Source organism: Athene noctua, chromosome 6 (assembly GCF_965140245.1).
Source record: "Athene noctua chromosome 6, bAthNoc1.hap1.1, whole genome shotgun sequence".
Lineage (NCBI taxonomy): Eukaryota > Metazoa > Chordata > Aves > Strigiformes > Strigidae > Athene > Athene noctua.
Genome location: NC_134042.1, coordinates 36,809,898 through 36,833,988, shown reverse-complemented (window position 1 = coordinate 36,833,988; position 24,091 = coordinate 36,809,898). Strand labels below are relative to the sequence as shown.

General features: G+C 44.1%; 1 protein-coding gene across 6 annotated transcripts in view; it reads left to right on the top strand.

Annotated features, from left to right (window-relative positions):
* The first annotated feature begins 943 nt into the window (after nucleotides 1-943).
* SYNE3 (spectrin repeat containing nuclear envelope family member 3) overlaps nucleotides 944-24,091 on the top strand; it is a 71,551-nt gene continuing 48,403 nt past the window's right edge. For 4 of the 6 annotated variants that reach the window (XM_074908602.1, XM_074908601.1, XM_074908606.1 and 1 more), the window contains exon 1: nucleotides 13,164-13,500. In XM_074908602.1, coding sequence (XP_074764703.1) covers nucleotides 13,446-13,500 — 55 coding nt within the window. In that variant the 5' untranslated portion in view covers nucleotides 13,164-13,445. Of the gene's footprint in view, nucleotides 1,010-1,312; nucleotides 1,401-13,163; nucleotides 13,501-24,091 lie in introns of those variants that run through there. The other 2 variants (XM_074908603.1, XM_074908605.1) reach the window with 2 other exon arrangements.

The window sequence follows — 24,091 nt, the reverse complement described above, 5'->3', positions numbered from 1 at the left end:
ATTGTAACTTTCTGATGCCACAGGCGGAGCACAAGACATTGACGACTCTTTGGCTTCTCGCTGGGCTACAGAACGGACGGTGTGGCTGGCAACACACCACCCCTGCTTCCCATAATAGCCTGAGCATATGCTGTAGACTTTTTGCTTGGATAGGTTAGAGGAAAGCTTCGTCTGAATCAGACTACAGTGGAAACAGGTTTTGTTTCCTAAATTCTTGGTGGGTTTGGGTTTTGTTTTTGTTTCGTTTTTTTTTTTTTTTTTTTTGTCCAAAACGTCAGTTACAACACTGCCTGCATCCAGACGAGTTCCCGTTCGTACTACCCGCGGTGAGCTGGGGTTGTTTCGTTCACGTACAAGTGCTGAGATGCAGCCGCCGCCCTGCTGTCCGGGCTTTCGGAAGAAACCGTGAGAGACCTGCCCACGTGTTGGCACGGATCGCTGGGGCGACCGGCACCTGTAAACACCCTCCGTGGTTTGTCGCCCATCTCCTGCTGTTTGGTGACTCTCACAGCTCCGAGTCCCCCAGAACGTGATATTGCGGGAAGGAGCTTTTTCTCGTCTCCCGCATTTTATTCCGCTAGAAACAGCAGAGCGCCGGGGCTCACCCGGAGCCCGTGGCCGCGGCCGCCCGCCTGCCGCCGCGCCAGGACGGCCTGCAGCGCGCCGGGACGCCCCGCCGGCCGGGCCAAGCCGGTGCCGGTGCCCGGTCCCGGGGCAGGGTCGGCGCCCGCCCGCTCCCGCTGCCCTCTCAGGGGCTCTGCTCACGGCGGCTCCTCGCAGGGCGGGACGGCGGCGCCAGCCGCGGCCCGGGTTACATAACGCCGCCCGCCGGGCCGTGCCGGGCCGCGGCGGCGAGGGCGGGCCCTGCGCGCAGCCCCCGGAGCGCCGGGCCGGACAGCCCCGCCGAGGGCGGGTGAGCGCCCGAGCGAGCGGCCGCAGCGCGGCGGGGGAAGAAGCAGCGCGGCCCCTCGGGCTGCCCGCGGGGGAGGCGGCGGCGGGTGCCGCGACGGTGAGTGGGCGCCGGCCGGCGGGAAGGGGCCTGTTGCCGTTGCTGGGGAAGCTGGGGAAGGCGGAGGGATAACGGGGGGACGGCGGCGGCCTGGGACCGCGGCGTCCCGTCCCGTCCTGTCCCGGGGAGGGAGGGCGGCGCAGCGCAGCGCAGGGGAGGCTCGGCTCGGCTCGGCTCGGCTCACTGACAGCCCGCCCGGCGCCCGGACCCGCCTCCCGTTGCTACCCCCGGGCCCGCTCCCCGCCGCCTCCGGGATCGGCGAGGCGGGGTGAAGCGCCGCCGCCAAGGCAGCGGGTGCTCGGTCCTGCCGCAGCTGCCGCGCCTTGGCCGGTGGCCGAGCTGGCCGCCCCGGAGCCGAGCTGGCAGCCCCGGAGCCGTCCCCGCCGCGCAGGTTTGTGGTGCCGCCGCACGGTATAACGGTTGCAACGGGCACAGCAGGAGCGGAGGCAGGGCTTATCCCTGCCGGGGTAGCTCCCTGGGCGGTGGGAGAGTTCCCTCTGTACTGCTAACGGATATACTAACGTCGCTGCAGTAACTGCAGCACACCTCCCTAAATAATGTAAGCTAAACGGATAAAATCTTTTAACTTCTTTTTTAAAAATCGCATCTGTGAGTGAGTACCAGTCTGGTGGAAGCATTCAACTGCATTCTGCAACTTTTCGTTCCCAGATGTCAGGCTCTTGCCAAAGCCGGTTTCTCAGTGTTAACGTCAAATTTCTTCGTATCTCTGTCCCCACTGCCAGGACTCTACTGCAGTTTGCAAGCTCCTTGTTTCTGTTCTCCTTCCTCAGCTGCTCTCCTCTTCAAATCTATTAAGCATATCCTAGCTCGGCTCTGAATCCCCTTAAGCAGGTCTGACCTTGTCTTCCTTTTTCTTCCTAAACAGTTAGAAAGATTCCCAGTTTTAATATGGTAAGAGCCGCTACCCTCTTTTTTAGATTCTGTATTACTTTCGTATGTGGATACCCTACTCCAGTGTGTAGTAAGGCTTCGGTTTCTCATACACTTCCTTCTGCCAACTCTTTTATTCCCAAATCCTTATTGGTTTGACCTGTGTGAAGGTCTTTGTGCTGGCAAGCTTTAGGTCTTTGTCCAGGCAAAGGCAAACTTTATTCCTAGAAATAGCTCTACTCAAATTGGTTAACAGACTTAAATCTTCAGAATTATGAACGTATTAGTTTTGAAAATGATGGCTGCAAGACACTGCTTTTTTTTTTTTCTTGCCTTTTTTTTTTTTTTTTCCTCACAAGTTCATTAGAGCAGGATGCCTGTCTTCTCCTTTGCCTCAAATCTAAGCCTGGCTACCTTAAATCATGAATGAAAAAGACCATCACTATGATACGCTTACCAGCTCCTTGTTGCTGCTTTTGGATGTTACTTTTAAGCACTTGGCATGCTGCGTGCCATTTGAAAATCTTTGTACACAGTGGTTGTTTTCTGGGGAAAGAATTTGAAAAATGAAACAAAACTTTAAAAGCTGATTGGTTGCTTTCAAGCATTTTGCTTCTTTTTCTAAAAGTGTCTCAAAACTGTGGGTTGTTGAAATGCACATCAGCTCAGCACAGCCTCTGTGCTTGCCAAGTGTGTGAGCCAGTTGGATCTCAAGAAAATGTAACTCATTGCAGTCAGTCTTGTGGCGACTTTTATTTCAATAAGAAGCAAACATCTTTTGGTGAGTCACACGGCATTGTTCCTACAAAGTAGCTGTCAGGAAGTGGAGTCTGACAAAGCTGATGGGCTCTCTATAAAAACAGTTTTCCCCTACACCCATTGCTGTTTTCACGTTTCTTCTTGAATCATCAGATTCAGAGTCCTTTCAAATTCCCAAGGAAAGCAGAATGAGCTACCATTCAGGGTTGTGGTACCGTGGTGCTTGTCCCTCTTCTTGTATTCCTTCTTCTGATAATTCCAGTTCTTCCCCTCAGTCATGTATTTCGCTGCTCCTCCTTTCTCTCCCCTCTTGGTCAAGGGTTTTACCATGCTTCCAAGTCTTTTCCTGGTGCGTACATCCTCTGTGTGGCGTTCATGCACTGACCTCACTGAAAAGAGTGTCTAGATTTTGCTCTTGTGTGAGTTGTTTTTCTGTGTCCCTCCCAAAATAATTCTGATTCCCAAATCATCCTGAAAACCTCTGTGTACACTTGTGGATGGTGGGCCTCAAGATGTGGCTGTGCCTGCATCCATGTGACTTTGAAGAGCAATGTCACTGCCCGAGGGGATGCTCCTAGCACCTGTATCACATCCTCAAGAAGATAACTAGCCTTCATCTTTTAGCATAGCCTCTGTTGGAAACAAGGCTTATGCCATACCTTTATATGTGTATGCACATGCATCTTGGTATTTGTCACTTAAATAGTAGCCATTTCCCAGTTTCAACGGAGCATGACATAAGGAGAACGGCTCCAAGGTAATTAAGTTCTTGCAAATTTTGTAGAAACAGACCAACAGGCAAAAGCAAGTCTGGAGTCAGACACTTGCCAATTTTCTCCAGTTTTTAGCTTACTGACTGAGTGATGCATTCATATGTGACTGGCTCCATTTGGCAATAAGGTATTTGGTGTAAATGAAGTTGCAGAGAGAAAAGGAGAAGGATTTCCTGGGTGAATGCCCCTGAACTGGCATCTCCCTCAAAACTTCAAAGAAGATAAATAACTGATTTGCTACATTGCATTTTGAATATGAAAACAGAAAATCTCAGTACAGTTCAGTGTAAACATTTAATCAACCAAGGAACACGGTTCTGTAGGAGATCTGATTTCTTGAGTTGTGCTGGTCACAAAGCGCTTTGTTTTTGCGTGTCTGCATCTCTAGGGCACAGCTCCTGTCTTTGTTCTGCCAGGCACACATTTGCGCAAGTACATCAAGTACAGAAGGGCTGTGATCTCAGCTAGTGTTTTTAGATCTATTTTATTTTGTCAGAATTGGCCAACAGTTTCAAGACTTATTGAATGTCATCATATAATCATAATTCCATTGAAACCAAGCAAAAGAGATGATCACTCATCCTGACTCAGAATAATGTATCCCTTGATGTGGCTGGTAGGGCAAATCCCAGATCATTTGTAGCAATGATAAGATACTGGATTTTTCTTTTGTTTTGTTTTTAACTGTTAGTCCTTGTAACTGTAGATGGGGTTTCGTGGCACAGCTATGACCTGTCTTGGCAGATTTGTTTTACCATGTATGCGAGGTGCAACAATGTCCTTAAAAAGGGTCCTTTTCCAACTGCATTGTGTGCATGTGCTTAAGGATTGTGGCCTGAGTGTGAATCCTGGAAATTCAGACATGTGAAAGGAAAAAGCAACGTGGTAACAGGAAAAGTTCTTGAGCTTCAGAGATGTTAACAGAGGGTGTAGCTGGCAAGGGAGTTTTTTACTTGGCACAGTTGTATGAAGGCAAAGATATTTAGGCACCTGGGATCAACAGGAATAAATACCAGGTGCCTAAATGCCTCTTTCAGTCTGGCTAAAAGCCTCCCTGCCATCTTTGGAGTGTAGGCAGTGGAATACTTTTATTCTTCAAGGGAAATATCTCTTAAGGTAGTGTTCACTGATGGTCAGGCTTCATTTGACTGCAATTCTATGACATTAAAAAATGCAAAGCAGGTGTTCAGGATCTTTTTTGATCATGTGGGTCTGCTCTGCAGACAACTGAATGGTAGGATTTGTGCCTTTAGTTAATATTGATTAAATAAAAGTACTTTGAAATGACACAAGAAAAACTGAAAAGTATTTAAAACTCAGTGTTTAAAATTAAAAACTCAGACTGATACTGATTAGTGATAAGCCCCAAACTACACATACATGAATTTTGCTAAAATTTTGGCCTGAAACATAATTACATTGCCTGTGTCTGATATTGGCATATGCATTTAGGATGTCAGAATTTTCTTACAACAATTCTTCCATGACTAGCTGCAGAATTGTCAGCATCAACTTAAATACAATTTTGTTCTTCTGTTTGAAAATTTACTTCTGTTGTTTGTTCTCTAGTGTTTGACTGTTTACGGGATAAAGAGTTTTAAATGAAGTCTTTTTAAATGAAAGTGGAGATCCTTACATTACAATCTCTCCTTACACACTCTTCTCCAGAGCTGGAGTGTCAGTCCTTGGTTTCCACAAGAGTTGATGACTCTGCAACATCCTGACTTGTGACTGGATGAAGGCAGGGCATGCAGTAAACATGCTCTCTGTCAGACATTGCTGTTAGATTCACTGCTTCCTAGACTCAAAGTAGTGTGAACTGTTGCTTATCATGATATGTCCCTGTACTGCTAATAAATTGAATCACAGGGTGGTACTGCCTGTATTACAGAAAAATGACACAGAGTTGTGAGCCCTGGGGAATTTAACATCAGCTATCTGAAATGGCCCCACCTCAGTGCTGAGATAAAGATGATAGATCTGGCAGGGAAGGTCACTCTTACTGACACCACACATCAGGTTAATGAGCAAGCCTTGATGTCTCTGTGCACACAGCTTAATTGTATTCCTAGGAAAAATGTGTTGATTTTAAAGATGATGTGCACTCATTTTTTTCCCTTTGGCCGAACTGACTTTTCATGTCTCTATTGGTACAAGCATCTTTTCTGTGTTAGACTTAAACAGAAGACATGGACTTGATATGAAGTCCTTCATACCAAGGGATTTCAAGGGAATTTCTGTTTTGACTGTAACAGGCTGAGGATTAAGAGTCAATCTCAGCCTTGGGATCTCACTGAACAGATGCATGAAATAACATACTGGAAGAAATTGAAGGAGATAGCAAGAAACAAGGAGAACCATGAGACTGTAATTTGCATATCAAACTGTGGCTTGCTTGTTTTGTTCTTGATTAGTATTTATTAAGTGGTATTAAAAGGTGAAATAACTGTTGTTACAGTTGTGCTATGCAGAAAGCCTTTTCAGAAATGTGACAGTAATACTTGGGAGCACAAGATGAATGAGGCCCATGTGGGATAGCTTGTGCTGGGGGACTTAGTGTTATACTAATAGATGCAGTGCCTGTCACCAGGGAATCATAGAAACACTTTACATAAGGCTACATGCTGCTTCCCTTGCAGTTGTTGATGATGATAATAAAATAGAATATTTCAGTTGGAAGGGACTTAAAATGATCATCTAGTTCAACCGCCTGATGGCTCCAGGGCTGAACAAAAGTTAGAGCATGTTATTATGAGTATGGTCCAAATGCCTCCTAAACACTGACAGGCTTGGGGCATTGTCCACCTCTTTAGGAAGCCTGTTCCAGTGTTTGACCACCCTCTCAGTAAAGAAATGCTTCCTAATGCCAAGTCTGAACCTCCCCTGGCACAGTTCTGAACCATTCCCATGTGTCCTGTCACTGGATCCCCGGGAAAAGAGCTCAGCACCTCCCTCTCCACTTCCCCTCCTCAGGGACCTGTAGAGAGCAATGAGGTCACCCCTCACACTCCTTTTCTCCAAACTAGACAAACCCAGAGTCCTCAGCCACTCCTCACAGGACATTACTTCCAGCCCTGTCACCAGCTTTGTTGCCCTTCTCTGGACACATCTGAGTACCTTAATATCTTTCTTAAATTGTGGGGCCCAGAACTTCATACAGTACTCAAGGTGCACCAGTGCTAAATACGGTGGGATAATAATAAAAAAAAGCTAAATACAGCAGAATAATACAAAAACCCTATTGGCTTTAGTAAAAGAGCAGTCAGACTCACAAAAACTTTTGGGGTCAAGGCAGGTGGATATTACTGTATATGTGGGATAGCTGAGCAAAGTGAGGTGTGCAATACAGTGGTGTTTGCCCAGGTGGTGCAGGAATTCATTAGCAGAGTCAAGAACAGTAACGGAAGTCTGACTCCTAGCCCAATTTGCAGACTTCCGCTCCCAGGCATGTTCTTCCCACTGTTGGAGAGTAGCAGCACCTTGTAACCTCTTTCAGTGTCGTGCCTTGTGGGACTAAATAACAGAATATTCAGGAATGGTGATTGATGGAGTGAGAGATAGTCTTCAAGGCTCCTGGAAAATACTTGATTTCCAAGAATGAGTGTACCTGTATGTATTGTTTTGATCTTGGCTGGTGTGTATATATATAATGAGAGCTCTCACGAATTCCCCTGAAACTGTTTGCATAGTTCTGCTGAGTAAACAGCATATTCGTCAAAGCCTTAATCCGTGCCTCCCAAACAACATACAAGTTGAGCGCGTGTTGTTGAGCGCATGGTCATCCTTCTCTTCATGTGTTGGATTGGTTCAAAAGAGCTGTGTTCTTTGCCACAGGTTTGCTTTATGATGTTGAAGGAGCAGGAGGTTTAAAGTGGCTCCAGTGGTGCTGGGTGCTTCATGTGTTGTTGAGTCTGGCATTATCTGTTAGAGGCTGCTGCTGAGAGGAGCATCAGTGTCTCCAGCTGTGAAATGGGGACAGTAACATCTCCTCTCATAGGGCACACTTGTGTGTGGCAGCTGTGTTGTAGGTACTAGGATGGAGGATGTCATGGGTGAGACAGAGTAAACCACCCATAGTGCATCTGGATACTTGGGTTTATCTAAAAACCACCAAGATTGGAGCTCTTACTCTACAAGATTATCTCACACACTGACTCACCTACTCACTCAGCTGGACTGACACAACAGCAATGAAAAAAAAAAAAAAACCCTGTGAAAAAAGTGTAGGATTACTTTTGGCTGTGTTTTCTCTCCACCTTACATAGAAGTGATACGTGATTTAAAGCACTGCGTGCTTGTCTTGTTTTCCTGCCATTATAATGAGGCTATCCTAGCAGAAAAACATGTGCTACCTCTGACTGAGGAATAGTTTGAGATGAAACAGCTGGTCTTTATCCAGGCTTTATACTCCATTGTTGGCACAGCCTGAAGAAGTTCAGGGAAGCTGAAGGTGGGAAGTGTACAGGCACTGACATACCTGCTGCATTTTCAAGTGTTAGATGGAAAGGCAGGGTCATGTAAGGAAATAGGCCCCTGCCTTGAAGATTTTGTGAGTAAATAAAAGAAAGCAATCTTTGGATCTGTCAGTTCTTCCCTAGGCTGTGCACTTTAACTTAGATGAGTGATTTTTCTTAATGCAAAAGTCTCTTTGCATGAGTGCTCTTGAGTCTCCGTGGGAACGTGGTAGTGGTTATATGAATGGCAGATGACAGCAGTTGACATGTGTAGGTGAAGTTTCTTATGTAAGTCAGCAGAATTTGTTTATAGCTGCAGCGGGTTAAGCACAGTCTTTGTGTGACGTACATGGCTAATAATGCTAGCTCAGTAAACACCAGAGAAGCACTTGGGTTAATTTAGATCTCCAGATAAAGAGAGCACCTAAGGAATAATTTTCTTGTTACCTTGTCTTTTAAGTCCGTAGGAGTCAGGGTAGAAATCTTGGCTCTGTGATGATACTGCCCTTGGCTTCACCAGAGCCTGAGATTTTCCCTTGTATTCTCAGATTATAGACCTGCCAACTTCATTAGTTGTTCTGTCAGTGGGAGCATGCTACTGGAGTGAGATACCAATCTACAAAAAATTCCTTCAATCTGAAAGAAAGGAAAAAAACTTCAAGCTTCTTTGGGGTTGGTTTGTTTGTTTTTTTAATATGCAAGCTTCAAATTCCTGTCTTGTAGAACTTCTCCCCCTCTCCTCATGTGCTTGTTCCCTAGTTACTACTTAATTTTTTTAAGATTCTTTTAGTGTAGAATTAATTTCTTTATCCAGATTTTCTCAAATCCAAACCCAGGTATGACTGCTTCTCCTCTGAAGAACTTCAGTTGGAAGGCAATGCCATTGACACTGAGCTCTTGGTCCAGAACTAAAGGTTCTTGTCAGAAGAATGACCTCATTATGCAGATCCTGAAAATGGTTGTTCCCTGTCCTGAGAGAAGCTCATGGATTAGTGTAGAATCAATAAATTAATAATTAAGGAGACAAATAAGAAGAAAGAAAGAGAATGATGGCAAAGCATCAAAGAGAGGAAGTTACTGCGAGGAGGTGAGGGAGCGGGAGCGTGTCATTGCCTGGCAGCTGCCTGCACCCTAGGCTGCATGAGGCAATCATAACTGTGCCACCTCCAGCTGTCCACAAGCTAGCTTTCATCACCACCCACCAGCCTAGATCTCGTTGTCCACATCCCTGTTTTGCCTGCAACACCATGTACCTTCTCCAGTGCTGTAGAAGAGAGGTAAGAACATCTTCTGTTCAGCTGTAAAATACCCCTTCTTCAGACACTCTCTTAAAGGCATCCCTTTTCGCGATGCTTGTACACCATACCCACCTGATGGCAGTTACCTAGGGGGTGCTTGGAATGGGGCTAACAGCAACCCTGAAAATGCCTTCAGCATTACTTTTCTTCCCTCAGCTGTTTGCTTGTCCAGCAATTGTGTATTGTGAGAATATGTAATGATGGAGGAGGGCTGGTAGTGTCATTCTGGTCTGCAGAGTGAAGTAGGATAAGTAGTGTTTGCTGTCTGATGAAAGAGATGAAGGTGTTTATAAAAAACATTTTTTAAGTAATTACATTTAATCCCAATGCTTTAAATGCCATATGTCATGGCCTTTTTTTTTTTTTTTTTTAAAGCCCTGCTGGTCTTGAGTAGTTGTACTTAGTCAGTGCTGAGGAATTTACCTGGATCTCAACAAGCTCCTTCAGTGCTCCACGTGTACTTGTTTTCTATAGTGAATCCTTCCTGTGTCATCTATCACTCTGGTATTTGTGAAGTGCTTTTAGGTTGTTGCTACCAGCAGGTTACACCTTAGTTCAGGGATTTGCAAATAGTCATTGGTCCTTTTAGTCTTACTCAAACCAGATCTGACATTTTTCAAGGTTTGGTTCTCTGTGTGGGTTGGGGTTTTATGTTTGGGGTTTTTTTTAATACTAACTGATAAAGTCAAAATACTTTTTGTCTTGTTAAATGGGACAGAGCATAATGACTGCCTCAGCCTGATCTTTCACATGTTTGGTTTGCAGTTGGGACACCTGAATCATTAGGCTGTGCCTAATGATTAGGTTCTGCATAATGATTCATTATTTACAGAGTGAAATTGTACCAGAAAGAGAGACCAAGAACTTGACGCCTGTCTGTGCCACCCCCACCAGTTACCTCCAAGCCCAGTACTTAGGACAACCTGAATGTTTTGGTGTGGGTGTTCCTTCTCTGAAAAGTCCTTTCACAGCAATTCCAAAGCAGATTCTTTGGGGAGTAGCAAATGCATGGACAGTCCCTTTATACCAATATTATTCTAATTCAGAGTATAGATAGAACTATGATCTTTCCCAGAAGATGGAAATTTTGTTTCCCATACATCCCCAAACTGCATTTTATTTGTTACAGAGAGAGCAGCTTCCATGTCTGGCCAGCCTATAGTACAAATCTCCACTACCTCTTGGTAGACTTTCACCTGAGCACTTTCATGCTTTTTCTCCCAGTCTTGTCCTCACATGGAATCCTTCCCAAATACACATAATGACCATCTCTCAGATTCCTCCTTAAAACTCTTTTGCTGCAATGTCTATGGAAATTTAACTGTGGTTAGGCAGCTGCCTCTCTGCCTGTGGCTTTTCATGCTGACTAATACTGCCTTTTTGCTCCTATGTGTGTCCCCTCGTCTGTATCCATATTCTGCCTCATCTCTTCTGCCTCAGCAGTAACCTCAGCGAATTGAGGATGCCCTTGCTGCTCTGCACATGCTACCTACAGCATGGTGAAGTGCTGGTTCACAGCTAGGACCTGAGCCTCTGCAGAGTAGTTGTATAACACAGTTGTAATGGTCTCCTTGGAAAAAAAAATATTTTATACTGCTGCTCTGTTTTCTACCTGAGGGATTTCATAGCTCTTTCTCAAAACTCAGACAACACTTCATAATTTATAACCCTTGTAACCCTACTGGGATGACAGTTTCTTTTCCTAAACAGTTAGTGGTCTGGTACATCACTGGCTGTTCAAAGATGCAGATGATTAGTGGGCAATGAGGCCAGTCTAACCTGCCACACTTAAGTGATAATCTGGACAATCAGTAGGGCAGTGTAGCCATTTAAATCCATGGGCTGCACTGGGGTTGCAGAAATATGTTTCCTTTGCAGTGCCTACACACTGTCAGGTAATCTAAAATCATCCAACTGGTTTTCTTACAGATGTAATTGAATCCAAATTTGAACATAGAGATGTCAGGCTAAAGAAGGGGCCATTCAAATGCTTTTCACTACCACAACAGAAATGATAGTTGGCCTGAAGAGTTGGAAAAACACTGTTCAGTCCCCCACTGAAACTGAAAATAGTGTTCTTTGTATAGGAAAGAAGGGAATGGCATGTCAGATGTGGGAACATTTGGAATATTGTGCTGAAACTGCAGTTTCCATTTAGAATATGGAAAAATGTAAAATCAAATTTGGTCTAAAGGGAATTACGCTCAAGTGGTAATCTAGGATTTATGTATTTAAAATATGTTGTCAATTTACTGAAAGTTTTATGGGGAATGCTGCATTTCTGACTGTTAGTTTGATCCTTTTATTGCTGCCTCTGGTTTGTGACTGTCTGTACTCACGGGTGTAGCTACTGGGCTCCTTTGCCTTCTTGGTTCATCATCCAAAGAGACCAATTCTTACTGTGTTTTAGAAGCTGCTGTGTATAGCCGATGTTAGCCATATATGCTCTGCTTCCTCAGTGCTAGTAGTTTCAGTATTTTTTTTTAATAGGACTATGGCAAATTTACAGTGACAATGGGATTTACCACAGGAGAGAGAGAACAGAGGAAAAGCATGTGAAGGGGTTCATTTGTAGGCGTTTTTAACTCCACCATTGAGGCAGCAGCATAATCCTAAAACAACCCTGCCTTGACTTTCAGATAAATGGATTGCTCTCCAGTTTACATTCCCCCAGGCACTGTATATTTTAGTCTGCAAGTTGATGTGTTTTGAGATGTGCTTATCGTTTCTAAGGATTATTCATGTTAGCAAAAGGCTAACAAGACAGTTGGAAAATAGTTGGTGTATCAGTTCCTTCTCTAGAGGTACTGACAGCATTGATAACTCTTCAAGATGTTCCTCCTCTTACGTCTTTTGGCTTTTTTTCACCATTGGTGGCAAAATTCTGTGTTTGGTTGGCTGCATTGGGGTCATTGTGGCACATGGGGGTCACAACCTAAGGTCTTCAGTTAATCCTCTGTATTAGCAACTTCACATAGTTAGCTTGATCGACAGTTTCTATTCCATTGCTGCTGTGCCACCGAGTTTTTCATCCCATCTTTATTCCTTTCTTCAGTTTTTCCCCATGCTGTTCACTTGTGCTGCCTGGTCCTGAAATTGGTGGAGAGGTTTATAGTTTTATCCCTGTTTGTATCTGTAATAACTTTTTTCCCCAAGTTTTGTTTTCACTGATTTCTCCACCTTTCCTCCTTACTTTTATTGTAATGCTAGAAATGCTGTTCAGTATGGTACAAATTATGATACGCAGCAACTGTAAAACCAGAGAGATTGTTGACCATATGGACTTGCTTTGGATTTATACTAGCTTGAGTGTAAGAGGGATCTGGTTTGGTCTTGGAGTATATTAACTAGATTTATTAGGATAATGCAAATGGCAGTGGGTGGGTAGACCAAACCAGAGGGTTTCATTGAATGTCTAACAGCAGATGTATGCAGCAGGATCATAATTAATTGAGAGAGAATGCTGCTTTATGTTTTCCACTAGCTTTGAGGAATCAGGAATGGAGAATTCATCATGTGCTCCATCATGAGAGATAGCTAACACCTACAAAGTATATTCATTCAGCCAAATTGTGCACAATTGTGGTATTGCATGAAAATATCAGCTAACCTCTTTCTCACATTGCATGGTTGTAACTGACAGTAGAAACTAGATTAGTTTCCCCTGTGAAGGGAATCTCCTGCTAGAGAGTTGAGAGTAAAAAAGAAACAGAAGATAAAGTGGGTAGAAAGGAAAATTATAATTATGTTAGAGGTTGAGCTAATGATTTCTAAAAATCCCAGCTCTGACATGTACCTGTCTACACTTTCACTTCTTGCTGGTTTTCATGCTGCGTCTTCTGGAGTAATTCCTGTTCAACAAACATCTGTCAGGCATAATAATTTCAAGCATTAATCCTTCCTTACAGGAATTAACCAGCTTGTTAGCTGATGACCTGAACTAGATTATAGTTTCTGGGGATTATAACTATTTAAATCTTACCTACCTTTCAAACAGTGGAAACATGCCATGCTGGTTTTCTTTTTTTTTTTTTCTGGGCTGGTGTGTTTTTAGATTGTCATCCCCTCTCACTCCTACCATGCAGTAGGAGGCAGAGAGGAAGTCCTGTGCTGCCTCTGACATGAGTAAGGAGGAAGTCGGCAGTTTCTCTTCGCGCCAGACTTGCTCGTGCTGCCAGCCGTGCCAATCCATTGTCATAATGACCAGCGGAGTCTAGGCTGGATTGAGTTTGCTGTGCTGGAAATCCATTGGGGAACTTTGATGAAATCGCCACAGACTTTTACCTGCCCTTTTTTCCAGAATTCCCAGGATTTTGGTAAGGTTTTTAAAGGGTTTGTTACTTTTACTTCATCATGAAGTGAGATAGTCGTGGCCATGCAGCTAGTCTGTATCTTTTGGCTCCTAATAACTTTTGAACTCATTTTCTGCTTTCCATTAAGTTTGCCAGAGAGATGAAAGTGTCAGAGATACTAAGTTCCTTGACATTTCAAGGATTTGGATTATAATGAAAAGGACATAGCAATTGGTGGCCTGCTGGGGGGGGGCAATGGCTGAGGGCTCCAGCAGCACCCGGATGGTGACACATGCAGAGACCAGCCCACTTGCACGCTTGTCTCTGGAGAAAGCCCACGTCTTGCCTCCTGCTTGGTGCTGGTGCCGCAGGGTGCTGGGGGACAGGGTGGGAGGATCTAAGGGCAAGGGCCCTCTGCAACAAAATAAGGCCCAATAAACTTTTATGAGCAGCAGGCCAGGATAGAAACTCCTTCATGTAAGGCAGGAAAAAAGAAATTAAAATATCCCTACCATGGTGGACACCGGAAGGGTTGGAGATAAGGGGCAGCCAGTGAAGTTAATAGAGAGTGTCTGTTGGGAGTTGGGAGTGTTGCTGGCATTCAAGACGTGATAACAGCTTTTACAGCCCCAAAATATTCTCCAAGTTGGGACTTCTGAGATCCCTTCCCTGAAGTTTGTTGAATAGTGTAGGTATAAGGTTCCATAAATGATTGTTGAAACAATGCAATAAATTAAAAAGAGATTAAAGAAACTCAATATTATTTTTCTAAGTAGGGAGTATAGTTTGCACAAGCACTGTCACTTGTGTTGTGCCCATTGAGCCCAAACATGTTCATTGGAGGCTCTGTTGTGCTGTGGTTTAGCAGTGGTCCCCTATCACAGAGTCAGTTGTGTTTTCCTCCAGGAAGGTAATAACCTGCTTCTTCTGTTTTCTGAATCAACCTTTAGCAAAGTACCTGCTAAGCCCTGATCTGTGAATTCAAAGGGGAAATAGCAGGGGAAAATTCCAGTGATGTGAAATACCTTTAAAATATAACAAGTGCTTGTCGTATCTTTAAAAGACGGCTTTGGAGACTACAAGGAAAGATTATTTCCTTTAAATCAAAATTAAGATTGTGCCACGATGTATATTACCCCTTGTAGACGAATTATATATTACTTGGGTTATAAAAATCTCTACACCTTTTCCTTCTTTCACGTGTTTGAGAATCATTAGTGCTGTGACACATCTTTCAGGAGATGTTTGTCAAATATGTGTGTGCAGATCCTCAGCCTATATAAACCTCTGTTGCTCTAAATGTATCTCTGCATTAGCTCCCTGGTGGCCGGCAGCCCAAGAGGTATGTCCCATAATATTTAGGGTGGGATTTTCAAAGCTGCTGAGAAGTAGGCCCTGAGTTCCCATTGGGGTCTAAATAGAACTGAGCTGCCTCATCTTTTCAGATGTTCACAGTAAAAAAAGAGCTTTCATTTCTTACAGTATTCCATTTCTAAAAGGTAATTAAAAGTAGATGATGTAAGAGTACGAATAAGCATCGGCTTTACTCTCGCTGCTCAGCATGGTAATTATCTGTGATCACAGCTTTAAATAACTCTCTGGTCCTCCTCACTGGAGGTTGACTGCTGACAAGCCTGGTTTACTGCTGAGTCGTGTTGCCACTTTACTCTTTGTTTTAGTTTAAATTAATCTCAGTAGGAGGAGGTTCAGATCCCCTTTATGTTTATAAACTATAGGACTTCAGTCCTCAGTCAGGCTAAAAAGACTACTAAAAAGGCAGTGCTGCTTCATCTCAGAGGTCTTCATCCCCGTTGTGAAATCCTGGGCTATCAGAGTGCTGGAGTAGTGGCAATGCTGGTCTCTTTACAGAACTGAAAGTGTGCTTGTGCTCCAGTGGCTGCTAGGAGGGGTCTCCGCAACTGAAAGCAGAGATGCAGTCTTGCTGTTTAAACCACAGTGCCTGACGAGCACGCACAGTGGGAGGGTGATGAAGACATGGAAACTGCAATAGTTCAGGCAAAAATGAGTCACGGGAAAGCAGCTTGTTTTATTCAGTTCCTGAAATGTTCTCAGTCACTCAAAATTAATTTATATCCACCATTTTGCAGAGGTCTACTTTGTTTCTGAGCTTGGGAATGAGGTTGCTGGCAGTTCCAATAGTATATTTTGTTTGGGACACAGGCAGGCCTTGCTTGCCCATGGGTTTGTCTGAACACAAACCAGTGCCATTTTGCAATATAAAGCCCGTCATTATCAACTTAATGCAAATATTACGTAAATTATGTCCAGAGTGCTGGCTGTTTAGGCCTAGCTTTATTTACCCTGCTGTATGTTTTTGACAGCATTTCAAGTGTTTAGTTCTTGCAGTGGTCCTCTTTTTCTTTATATAAACAGATCTTCCTGTTCTGTAGAAATTAAAATCTGTTAATTTTTCCATAACCCTGTGCTTTGATTCCATGAAAATAATTCTTATTTTAAGCAACAACTTCAGTATTTAAGATTAGCATTGTCCTACCTGCTGTTGTTTTTTTTTAATACTGATGAATCTCACTTTCACCATATAACTATCTCATTAGCATCATCCTAGTGGTAATGTTTTGAAAGACAATTGAGAAATCTTATGTTTTGGGGAGTTAGTACTTCAGCTGTTCTTCTAAAGGGTACAAAAGATACCGTGCCCTTAGCGTATACTTGTTAAGTACTTGCAAGTGACTTTTTCTAATAAATATTTCTAGTAAATACTTGACTTGAAAGGTTTATTACTTTAAAAGCTGCATGCTTAGTGCTGCCAGGTTGCACACAATTGCTCTGAGGTGGAGGCATTTTACTGATGGTCGAAAAGGATTTTAACACTGGTTTTGTAAGGGGGGAAAAAAAAAAAAAGTATGTGCAAAAAAACCCCTAAATCCAAATGTGGAAACAGTGATGTGGATGAGGAAAGGATGCAGACTTGGAGGCAGATTGACATCCCTTAGCCCTGAGCACCCACATTATGATTGTAGACCTCTTTAGGACATGGGATTCTTGCACAAGGCAAGTTGTCCCATTTCTGGCATGAATCCTTGCTTGGAAGTGCCCCTCTCTCGCACTGGCTTCCCAAGGAATCGCAGGGCTCCTACCTCAAGGTATCCCACTGCCAGCCTGAGGTTCAGTGCAGTGAATCTTCTCTCCTGGTGTGAGACACACTTCAGAGTCCTAGCATGTTTGTAGATCCCATGCTGAGGCCATGTGCTCTAGAAGGGCTTGAGGATCATTTCCTGGGTATCTCTGTCTTCAAGGGGTGGATGGAGGACATGGCTGGTGGAACCACCACAGCTTGCACAGAGCACTCAAAATACAGCTGCAGTCTCTAACAGCCCTTTCTCTGTCCCTAAGTACGCACTGACACCTTGCTTTCATTGCTGAAGCCCTTCCAACATGCCATTTGTAATCTCTTTGGGACAGAGGTATTATCCTTTTAACTGTAGGGCACTTCTGCTTACCACAGGGTGCTGTGAAAGTACGCTCTTTGTATAGGCTTAACACATCAAGGTCCTGATTATGAAAATGGCCCTTGGGAGTTACCATGTGACAGACGAGCAGCTGCCAGCCAGCCAGGGAAGATGGACAATTTCTTATTAGGGTTGTGATGCCAAACCAAAATTAAGCAGTGCAGCTGGGGTATTAAGAATTGCAAGGAAGAATTGGGAATAGTGTACAGAGCAAAACTAATTTGAAGAATATATTTGGCAAATAATTAGGAATAACCACACCTTTGAGAGAATGAGATTGTCTATATACAATATATGACCAGCAAAAGAGGAACGATTTATCAGATAGATTACTCGCTCTGAATTGTTCGCTGATCTCTAGCCCAGCGGCAAATATCACAGAGGTTTATTAGTCAGTATATCAGTGCTGTGACTGGCACCCGGTACTGAGGGATCATACAGTCTGCTGAGGACAAGTGGGAAATAATTAAATACATAAATTCTAGCCTCTAGAGACCATGAGACTAATGCTGTTGGCTTGCAGTGCTTTTTTTGTTGCCTGACTGATGGTAAAACTCTGAGGGAGCTGAGCAAAGCTGAAACCTAGCCAACTTCAGCAGCTGGGAACAAGTTGGTATTAAGTTTAAAGTCACTAAATGGAGATCTGTATCTCTGTAGAGACACTTGAAGGTGTACATATTAGAAAGGGTTGAAAATCACTCTCTGCAGTGTTTATTAACTGAATTATCAATTCTGTTCTTGTCCTTTCAAGTATTTCCTTATTGCCTAGACACAAGAAACCACCTTTGAAGCTGAGGTGTTATCTGTAAAGGGGATAGAGATCATCTTACTCTCGAGGGGAACTGAATGAATAAATGCTCTAAAGATTGTTTAATACCTCAATAATGTGGGGATAGAAAATCAAAATCTAAACCAGACAGATATCTAATACAGATACTATGTCTCCTTGTTGGTAAAAAGAAATTCTAGACCAGTACTAAAACCTGAATTTTATTTATCTAATTGAATCATGGTAGACCAGCCTTTCTCCTGGAGTGACTTGGAAATGCAGAAGTGTGTGTGTGTGTAGTGTATGGAGTGGGGAGAGATTTGTAATTAAGAGTCCTCACCTATACTTTTTACTTCCAAATGACTTGAAGATTGAAATACAAAAAATAAAAATGCTTTGATCAGATCTACTGATCGTCATTCCTCATACTAAAAGGGAAGGTAGCCCCAGGACCCAACTCCACCTTACTTGCACATGATGATTCCATTCAGATGTAAAACTATTTTTAAATTTTAATCTCTTTTTTTTAGGAAATGGCTTTTTAGACGTGGGAATTATATATTTTCCACAACAGTCTTAGAAAGCAAAAAGATACCCCATTTGCATTGTCTCTCACCAAAGTCTGAAATTAATCTTTAAAAAAATGGTTGGAAAATACAAGGCTTTTTTGAGAGTTAGCCTGTGCAGAACATGTCTGCTTTTCAGTTTTTTCTATCAAATAGATAGAAGATTGTCAGGTGTGAACATGTTGTGGCAGAATGTCTTGCGTTAGCCATAGACTTTCTATGGGTTGTTTTGTAAGGGAAAGGAAATGGTTATGACATGCATGAGTGCTGTATGTACTCATGATGTTAGCATTCCTTGGTTGAAGGGGATGCTTGTAACTAGGATATGGTTGTGTTTATTCCAAAAAACTATTTATTCTCTAGCTTGTTAATTAGGGCAAACAATTGCTGACTGTCATAAACATTCACTGCAAATAACAGAGGAATAGACTGTGTTGGAAGATGGCCAAGGTGATAGGATTAATGTTTTGAGTCTCTAAAAGATTGCACTGGAAATAACTACACCTTTTATTTGAAACCTTGAGGGCTTCTGCACCTACTCAGGCAGTTTAACTCAGTTCTGTGTAGGTGCAGCTACACTGGAGGCTTTCAGTCCCTCAGCAGGTAAAGCATCAGCTACTAGTAATGTGAGTCAAAATAGCTCTTCCTGGACTCGACCAAAAATATTCAGTTTAGGAAAAACAACGGTCAGTGCTTTGCCTCTCTGTGATCTGTGCCAATGATGGACCCTCCACTCCAGCCTGAAGCATATGGGCCAGAGCTCCCAGCTCTGCTGCTTCTCAGAGCTATTTTTACAGTATCCAGGGAAGCCAAGAAGTTATTAAATTATCCCAGATACAATTCCCAGAACCAAAATTTCTTCCACACATATGCATTTGCATTAAAATTGACACAATCCAGTGGGGTTTTTAAATTTTTTTTTCTTCTCACATTCGATCCCAGAACCAAATGGAAGGTGTTATGAAAAGTTTGAAGTATTTCAATAATTGGAAAATGGTCTCCCTGATGATGAGTGATTTGAACTTCCTGGAGCATTTTTGGACTTTTATTTTTGTAAGAACTGGTTTCTGGAAACTAGTTAATTAGTGCATGAATATAGGAATCCAAGACATATTGAAACCATTTAAAAGCCTGTGCTCTATAAATGTAGGGTTCAAAAAAATGTGTAAAATTGGAGCAGTTGTGAGAAACATTTTAAGGAGGTTTGGGTTTTTTTTTTTTAAAAAAAAAAGTAGCATGATTTGGCAAAGATAAAATAGTACATTAGGAAACATTGCAAAACAATAGGATAGTCCTAAAAAAAAGACACTGCACTTGCAAAATAAAAGCTGTCAGTAGCGCATTACAAATATTAAATAAGTAAATCTCATAATACTCTAGTGAGAGTTATTAGGTGCACTAGAAAGTTTGATGAAGTAGCTGTACATAAGTAAGACGTGCTTAGGGAAATTTGGCCCTGTGAGTGCTGGGTGGGTCATGTGGAGCGTGACCTGTGCCTTTCACTGTGTCAGGGTCTGCTGTGGAGACCCAGGCATCTCCATGGCCCTCAGCGGTGCTGCCATGATGTAGTGGCTCCAAGAGGTATAACACAGAGCACTCAGCTAATTCATTTATCTGCTTTTTCAGCAAGACAGCTCCAAGACCACCTTCAATACAAGACTGCCTCTGTTTCTCTTCTCTTCAGCCCAGCCCAACAACAAACTGGGCACAGCTCAGGAGCTGGGCAGGTTTTATAAGCAAAACCCAGCTTGCTATTGCTTTGGATCTAATTAATTCATGTTGTGGTATTCAGCCTGTGGGCAAGCTGGGGGACAGCAGGTGTGACCCTAGCACCCTGCCAGCTTTCCCTTCTCCTCAGGGAGCTTGGGAACATGTGGTGGGTTACAGTCCCCTGACTTCTCTCCTCACTGAATGTCTCTGTGCCTGGATGAGAGAGGGGGAGAGGAGTGGTGCTGACTTGAGTCAGGTGTGTGTTGCCACAGGAGTTTATCTTTCTCTCTTCCAGAGGTACTGCTATTCCATGCATGGTAACTGAGCTACCAGCGACCCAGTACAAGCTCTGCTTGTGCTGCAGGTGTGCAGTGGGTCTGGCAGAGCAACTGGGCAAGGGCTGAGCCATCAGACCCTCTGTGGCACTGAAACGCATGTGCCTACCCAGACATTGCCAACCGGTGTTTTCAGGGCCACGGAGGGTGATTCAGATAAGCTAGGAAGACTAGTGTTGTGGGATAGGTTCAGCTAAAGGATTCTGGAATTAATCTGTGTTTTACATTTTCCTGTTCATGAAACATGTTTTATAACCTCTGGACAGGAGCTGTCCTGGGTCAGTTATGTTCAGCACGCTGAAATACACTTCTTTACTACCTCTACTAAGTAACTGTGTCGTTGCATTTGGACAAATAAAACTTGGTTTTGCTCAGCATCTCATTATTTATGCTAGAATTTCTTATGCATAGTTATTACCCTCATTTAGTAACATATGTGTAGAGATGCTAAAAGCTTTCTGCGGTATAAATACACCCTCCACAGTATGAATTAATACACCGATTCAAGTGGCATTAAAATGAAGAGCTATTCTGAACAGCCACATGCATTTGAAAATGACCGTGAAGATAAAAATAATTTTGTACAAATTGCTCAGAGGATTGCACCTGTGAATAAGGTGAGGCTTTCCCTGGCACAGTGGGTCCTAGCAACTGAGCCTGCAGCCTGGGATAGGGGCTGTCTCATGATGGTACAGGTGACCCTAATGGTCTGGTACCATTGCAGGTTGGTCAGTGAATGCTGGCTTTACACATCTGAACAGCTCAGGTCTGTTTCGGGAGCTGCTATGTCTCCTTTGTGTTTCCTGTACTGATCAGAGCCCTGTATTTTATGTCCAGAAGTATTGCTTGATCTTTTAGTCCCAATGATGCAGCAGAAATGGGGTAGATACTGTTGATTCATTAATACTTGCCCAGTAATCATTGATCCCAGCTTTAGGAGTGTTTGCAAAGAAATTATAGATACTGCCAAATTTCAGATAGTCAACAGCTGTTTTTCCTCCCAAGCAGAGAGTAAGTCAGAAAACATAATTCTTCCTTGCAAATATCAACCCATGCCTTTAATTTGAAGTCCTTTGAAGAGGGCTTTAAACGAAAGTTGCTGGGGGAGGGGAACATCAATCCATCACAGGTCAGCAGGAGAGAGCACCTGGAGAGCAGCACAAAGGAATTCCAGCCAGTGAGTCAGCTTCAGCAGGGGCCCAATTTAAATGCCTCTATGCAAACGCACATAGCATGGAGAATGAACAAGAGGAGTTAGAGGTGTGCACACACCTGCAGGGCTACGAATTTACTGGCATCACAGAGACGTGGTGGGATGACTCCTATGACTGGAGTGTTGGAATGGAAGGATACAGGCTCTTTAGGAAGGAGAGGCAAGGAAGATGAGGGGGTATTGCCCTCTATGTCAGTGACCAGCTGGAGTGCACGGAGCTCTGCCTGGGGAGGGGTGAGGAGCCAACTGATAGTTTATGGATTAAGATTAAAGGGAGGACAGGGACAGGTGACATTATAGTAGGGGTCTGCTACAGGCCACCTGACCAGGACAACTGATCAGATGAAGCCCTCTATAGGCAGATAGGAGCAGCCTCACATCCAAAAGCCCTGGTCATCATGGGGGACTTCAACCACCCCAATATCTGTTGGAGGGAGACAACACCGCAGGGCTTAAGCAATTCAGGAGGTTCCTGGAATGAGCTGATGGTAACTTCCTTCTCCCAGTGGTAGAGCAGACAAGGAGAGGTGCTGTGTTGGACCTTGTTCTCACCAACAAGTAGGAGCTGGTGGGGAGTGTGAAGCTTGAGGGCAGCCTTGGCTGCAGTGACCATGAAGTGGAGGAGTTCAAGACCCTTAGGGCAGGGAGGAGGGCGCGCAGCAAGCTCACTGCCCTGGACGTCAGGAGAGCAGACTTTGGCCTCTTCATGAATCAGCTTGTCAGAGTAGCATGGGATAAAGCCCTGGAGGGAAGAGGGGCCCAAGAAAGCTGGTTGATGTTCAAGGATCACCTCCTCCCAGCTCAGGAGCCGTGCATCCTGACAAAGAGAAAGTCAGGTAAGAGCGTCAGCAGTTCTGCATGGATGAACAAGGAGCTCTTGGACAAACTCAAACACAAAAAGGAAACCTACAGAGAGGGTGGAAGCAAGGACAGGTAGCCTGGGAGTAATACAGAGAAGTTGTCTGAGCAGCCAGGGATCAGGTTAGGTAAGATGAAGTCCTGACAGAATTAAATCTGGCCAGGGACATAAAAGGCAACAAGAAAAGTTTCTATAGGTGCATCAGTGATGAAAGGAAGAGCAGGAAAAATGTGGGCCCTCTCTGGAAGGAAATGGGAGACTTGGTTACCCAAGATACAGAGAATACTGAGGTACTCAATGATTTTTTTGCCTCATTCTTCATTAGCAAGTGCTCCAGCCACACTGTCTTAAGATGCAGAAGGCAAAGACAGGTATTGGGAGAATGAAGAACCACTCACTGTAGGAGAAGATCAGGTTCAAGACCATCTAAGCAACTTGAAGGTACACAAGTCAATGGGACTTGATGACATGCGTCCATGGGCCCTGAGGGAATGTCTAAGCCACTATCCATCATATTTGAGAAGCTGTGGCAGTCTGGTGAAGTTCCCACTGAGTGGAAAAGGGGAAATATATCCCCCATTTTTAAAAAGGGAAAAAGGAAGACCAGGGGAACTACAGGCCAGTCAGTCTCACCTCTGTGCCTGGCAAGATCATGGAGCAGATCCTCCTGGAACTGTGCTAAGGCACATGGAAAACAAAGAGGTGATTGGTGGCAACCAACATGGCTTCATTAAAGGACAAGTCATGCCTGACAAATTTGGTGGCCTTCTACAACGTGATTACCAGCATTAGTGGATGAAGAGCAGCTGATGTTATCTACCTGGACTTGTGCAAAGCTGTTGACACTGTCCTGCATGACATTCTTGTCTCTAAATTGGAGAGACATGGATTTGATTGATGTGCCACTCAGTGGATACGGAATTAGCTGGATGGTTGCACTCAAAAGAGTTGCAGTCAACATCTCAGTGTCCAAGTGGAGAACAGTGACAAGTGGTGTTCCTCAGGGTTTGGTATTGTGACTGGCTCTGTTTAACGTCTTTGTGGGTGACATGGACAGTGTGGTTGAGTGCGCCCTCAGCAAGTTTGTCAGCACCACCAAGGTGTATGGTGTGGTTCATACACTGGAGGGAAGGGACACCATTCAGAGGGACCTTGATGGGCTTGAGAGGAGGGCCAATGCAAACCTCATGAAGTTTAGCAAGTGCAGGGTCCTGCACATGGGTCACAGCAATTCCAAGCACACATCAAAGCTGGCAGAGAAGGGACTGAGAGCAGCCCTAAGAAGAAGGACTTGGGGGTTGACAAGAAGCTCAAAATGACCTGGCAAAGTATGCTCGCAGCCCAGAAAGCCAAGACTATCCTGGGCTGCATCAAGAGAAGTGGGACCAGGAGGTCAAGGGAGGTGACTGTCCCCCTCTACTGTGCTCTCGTGAGACACCACCTGCAGTGCTGTGTCCAGCTCTGGGGCTCTCAACATAAGAAAGACAGGGAACTGCTCGAGCAAGGGCTATGAAGATGATCAGGGGGCTGGAGCACTTCCTTTATGAGGCCTGGCTGAGAGAGTTGGGGTTGTTCAGCCTGGAGAACACTCTGGGGAGACCTTGTAGCGGCCTTCCAGTACTTAAAGGGGGCCTAAAGAAAGCTGGAGAGGGACTTCTTACAAGGGCATGTA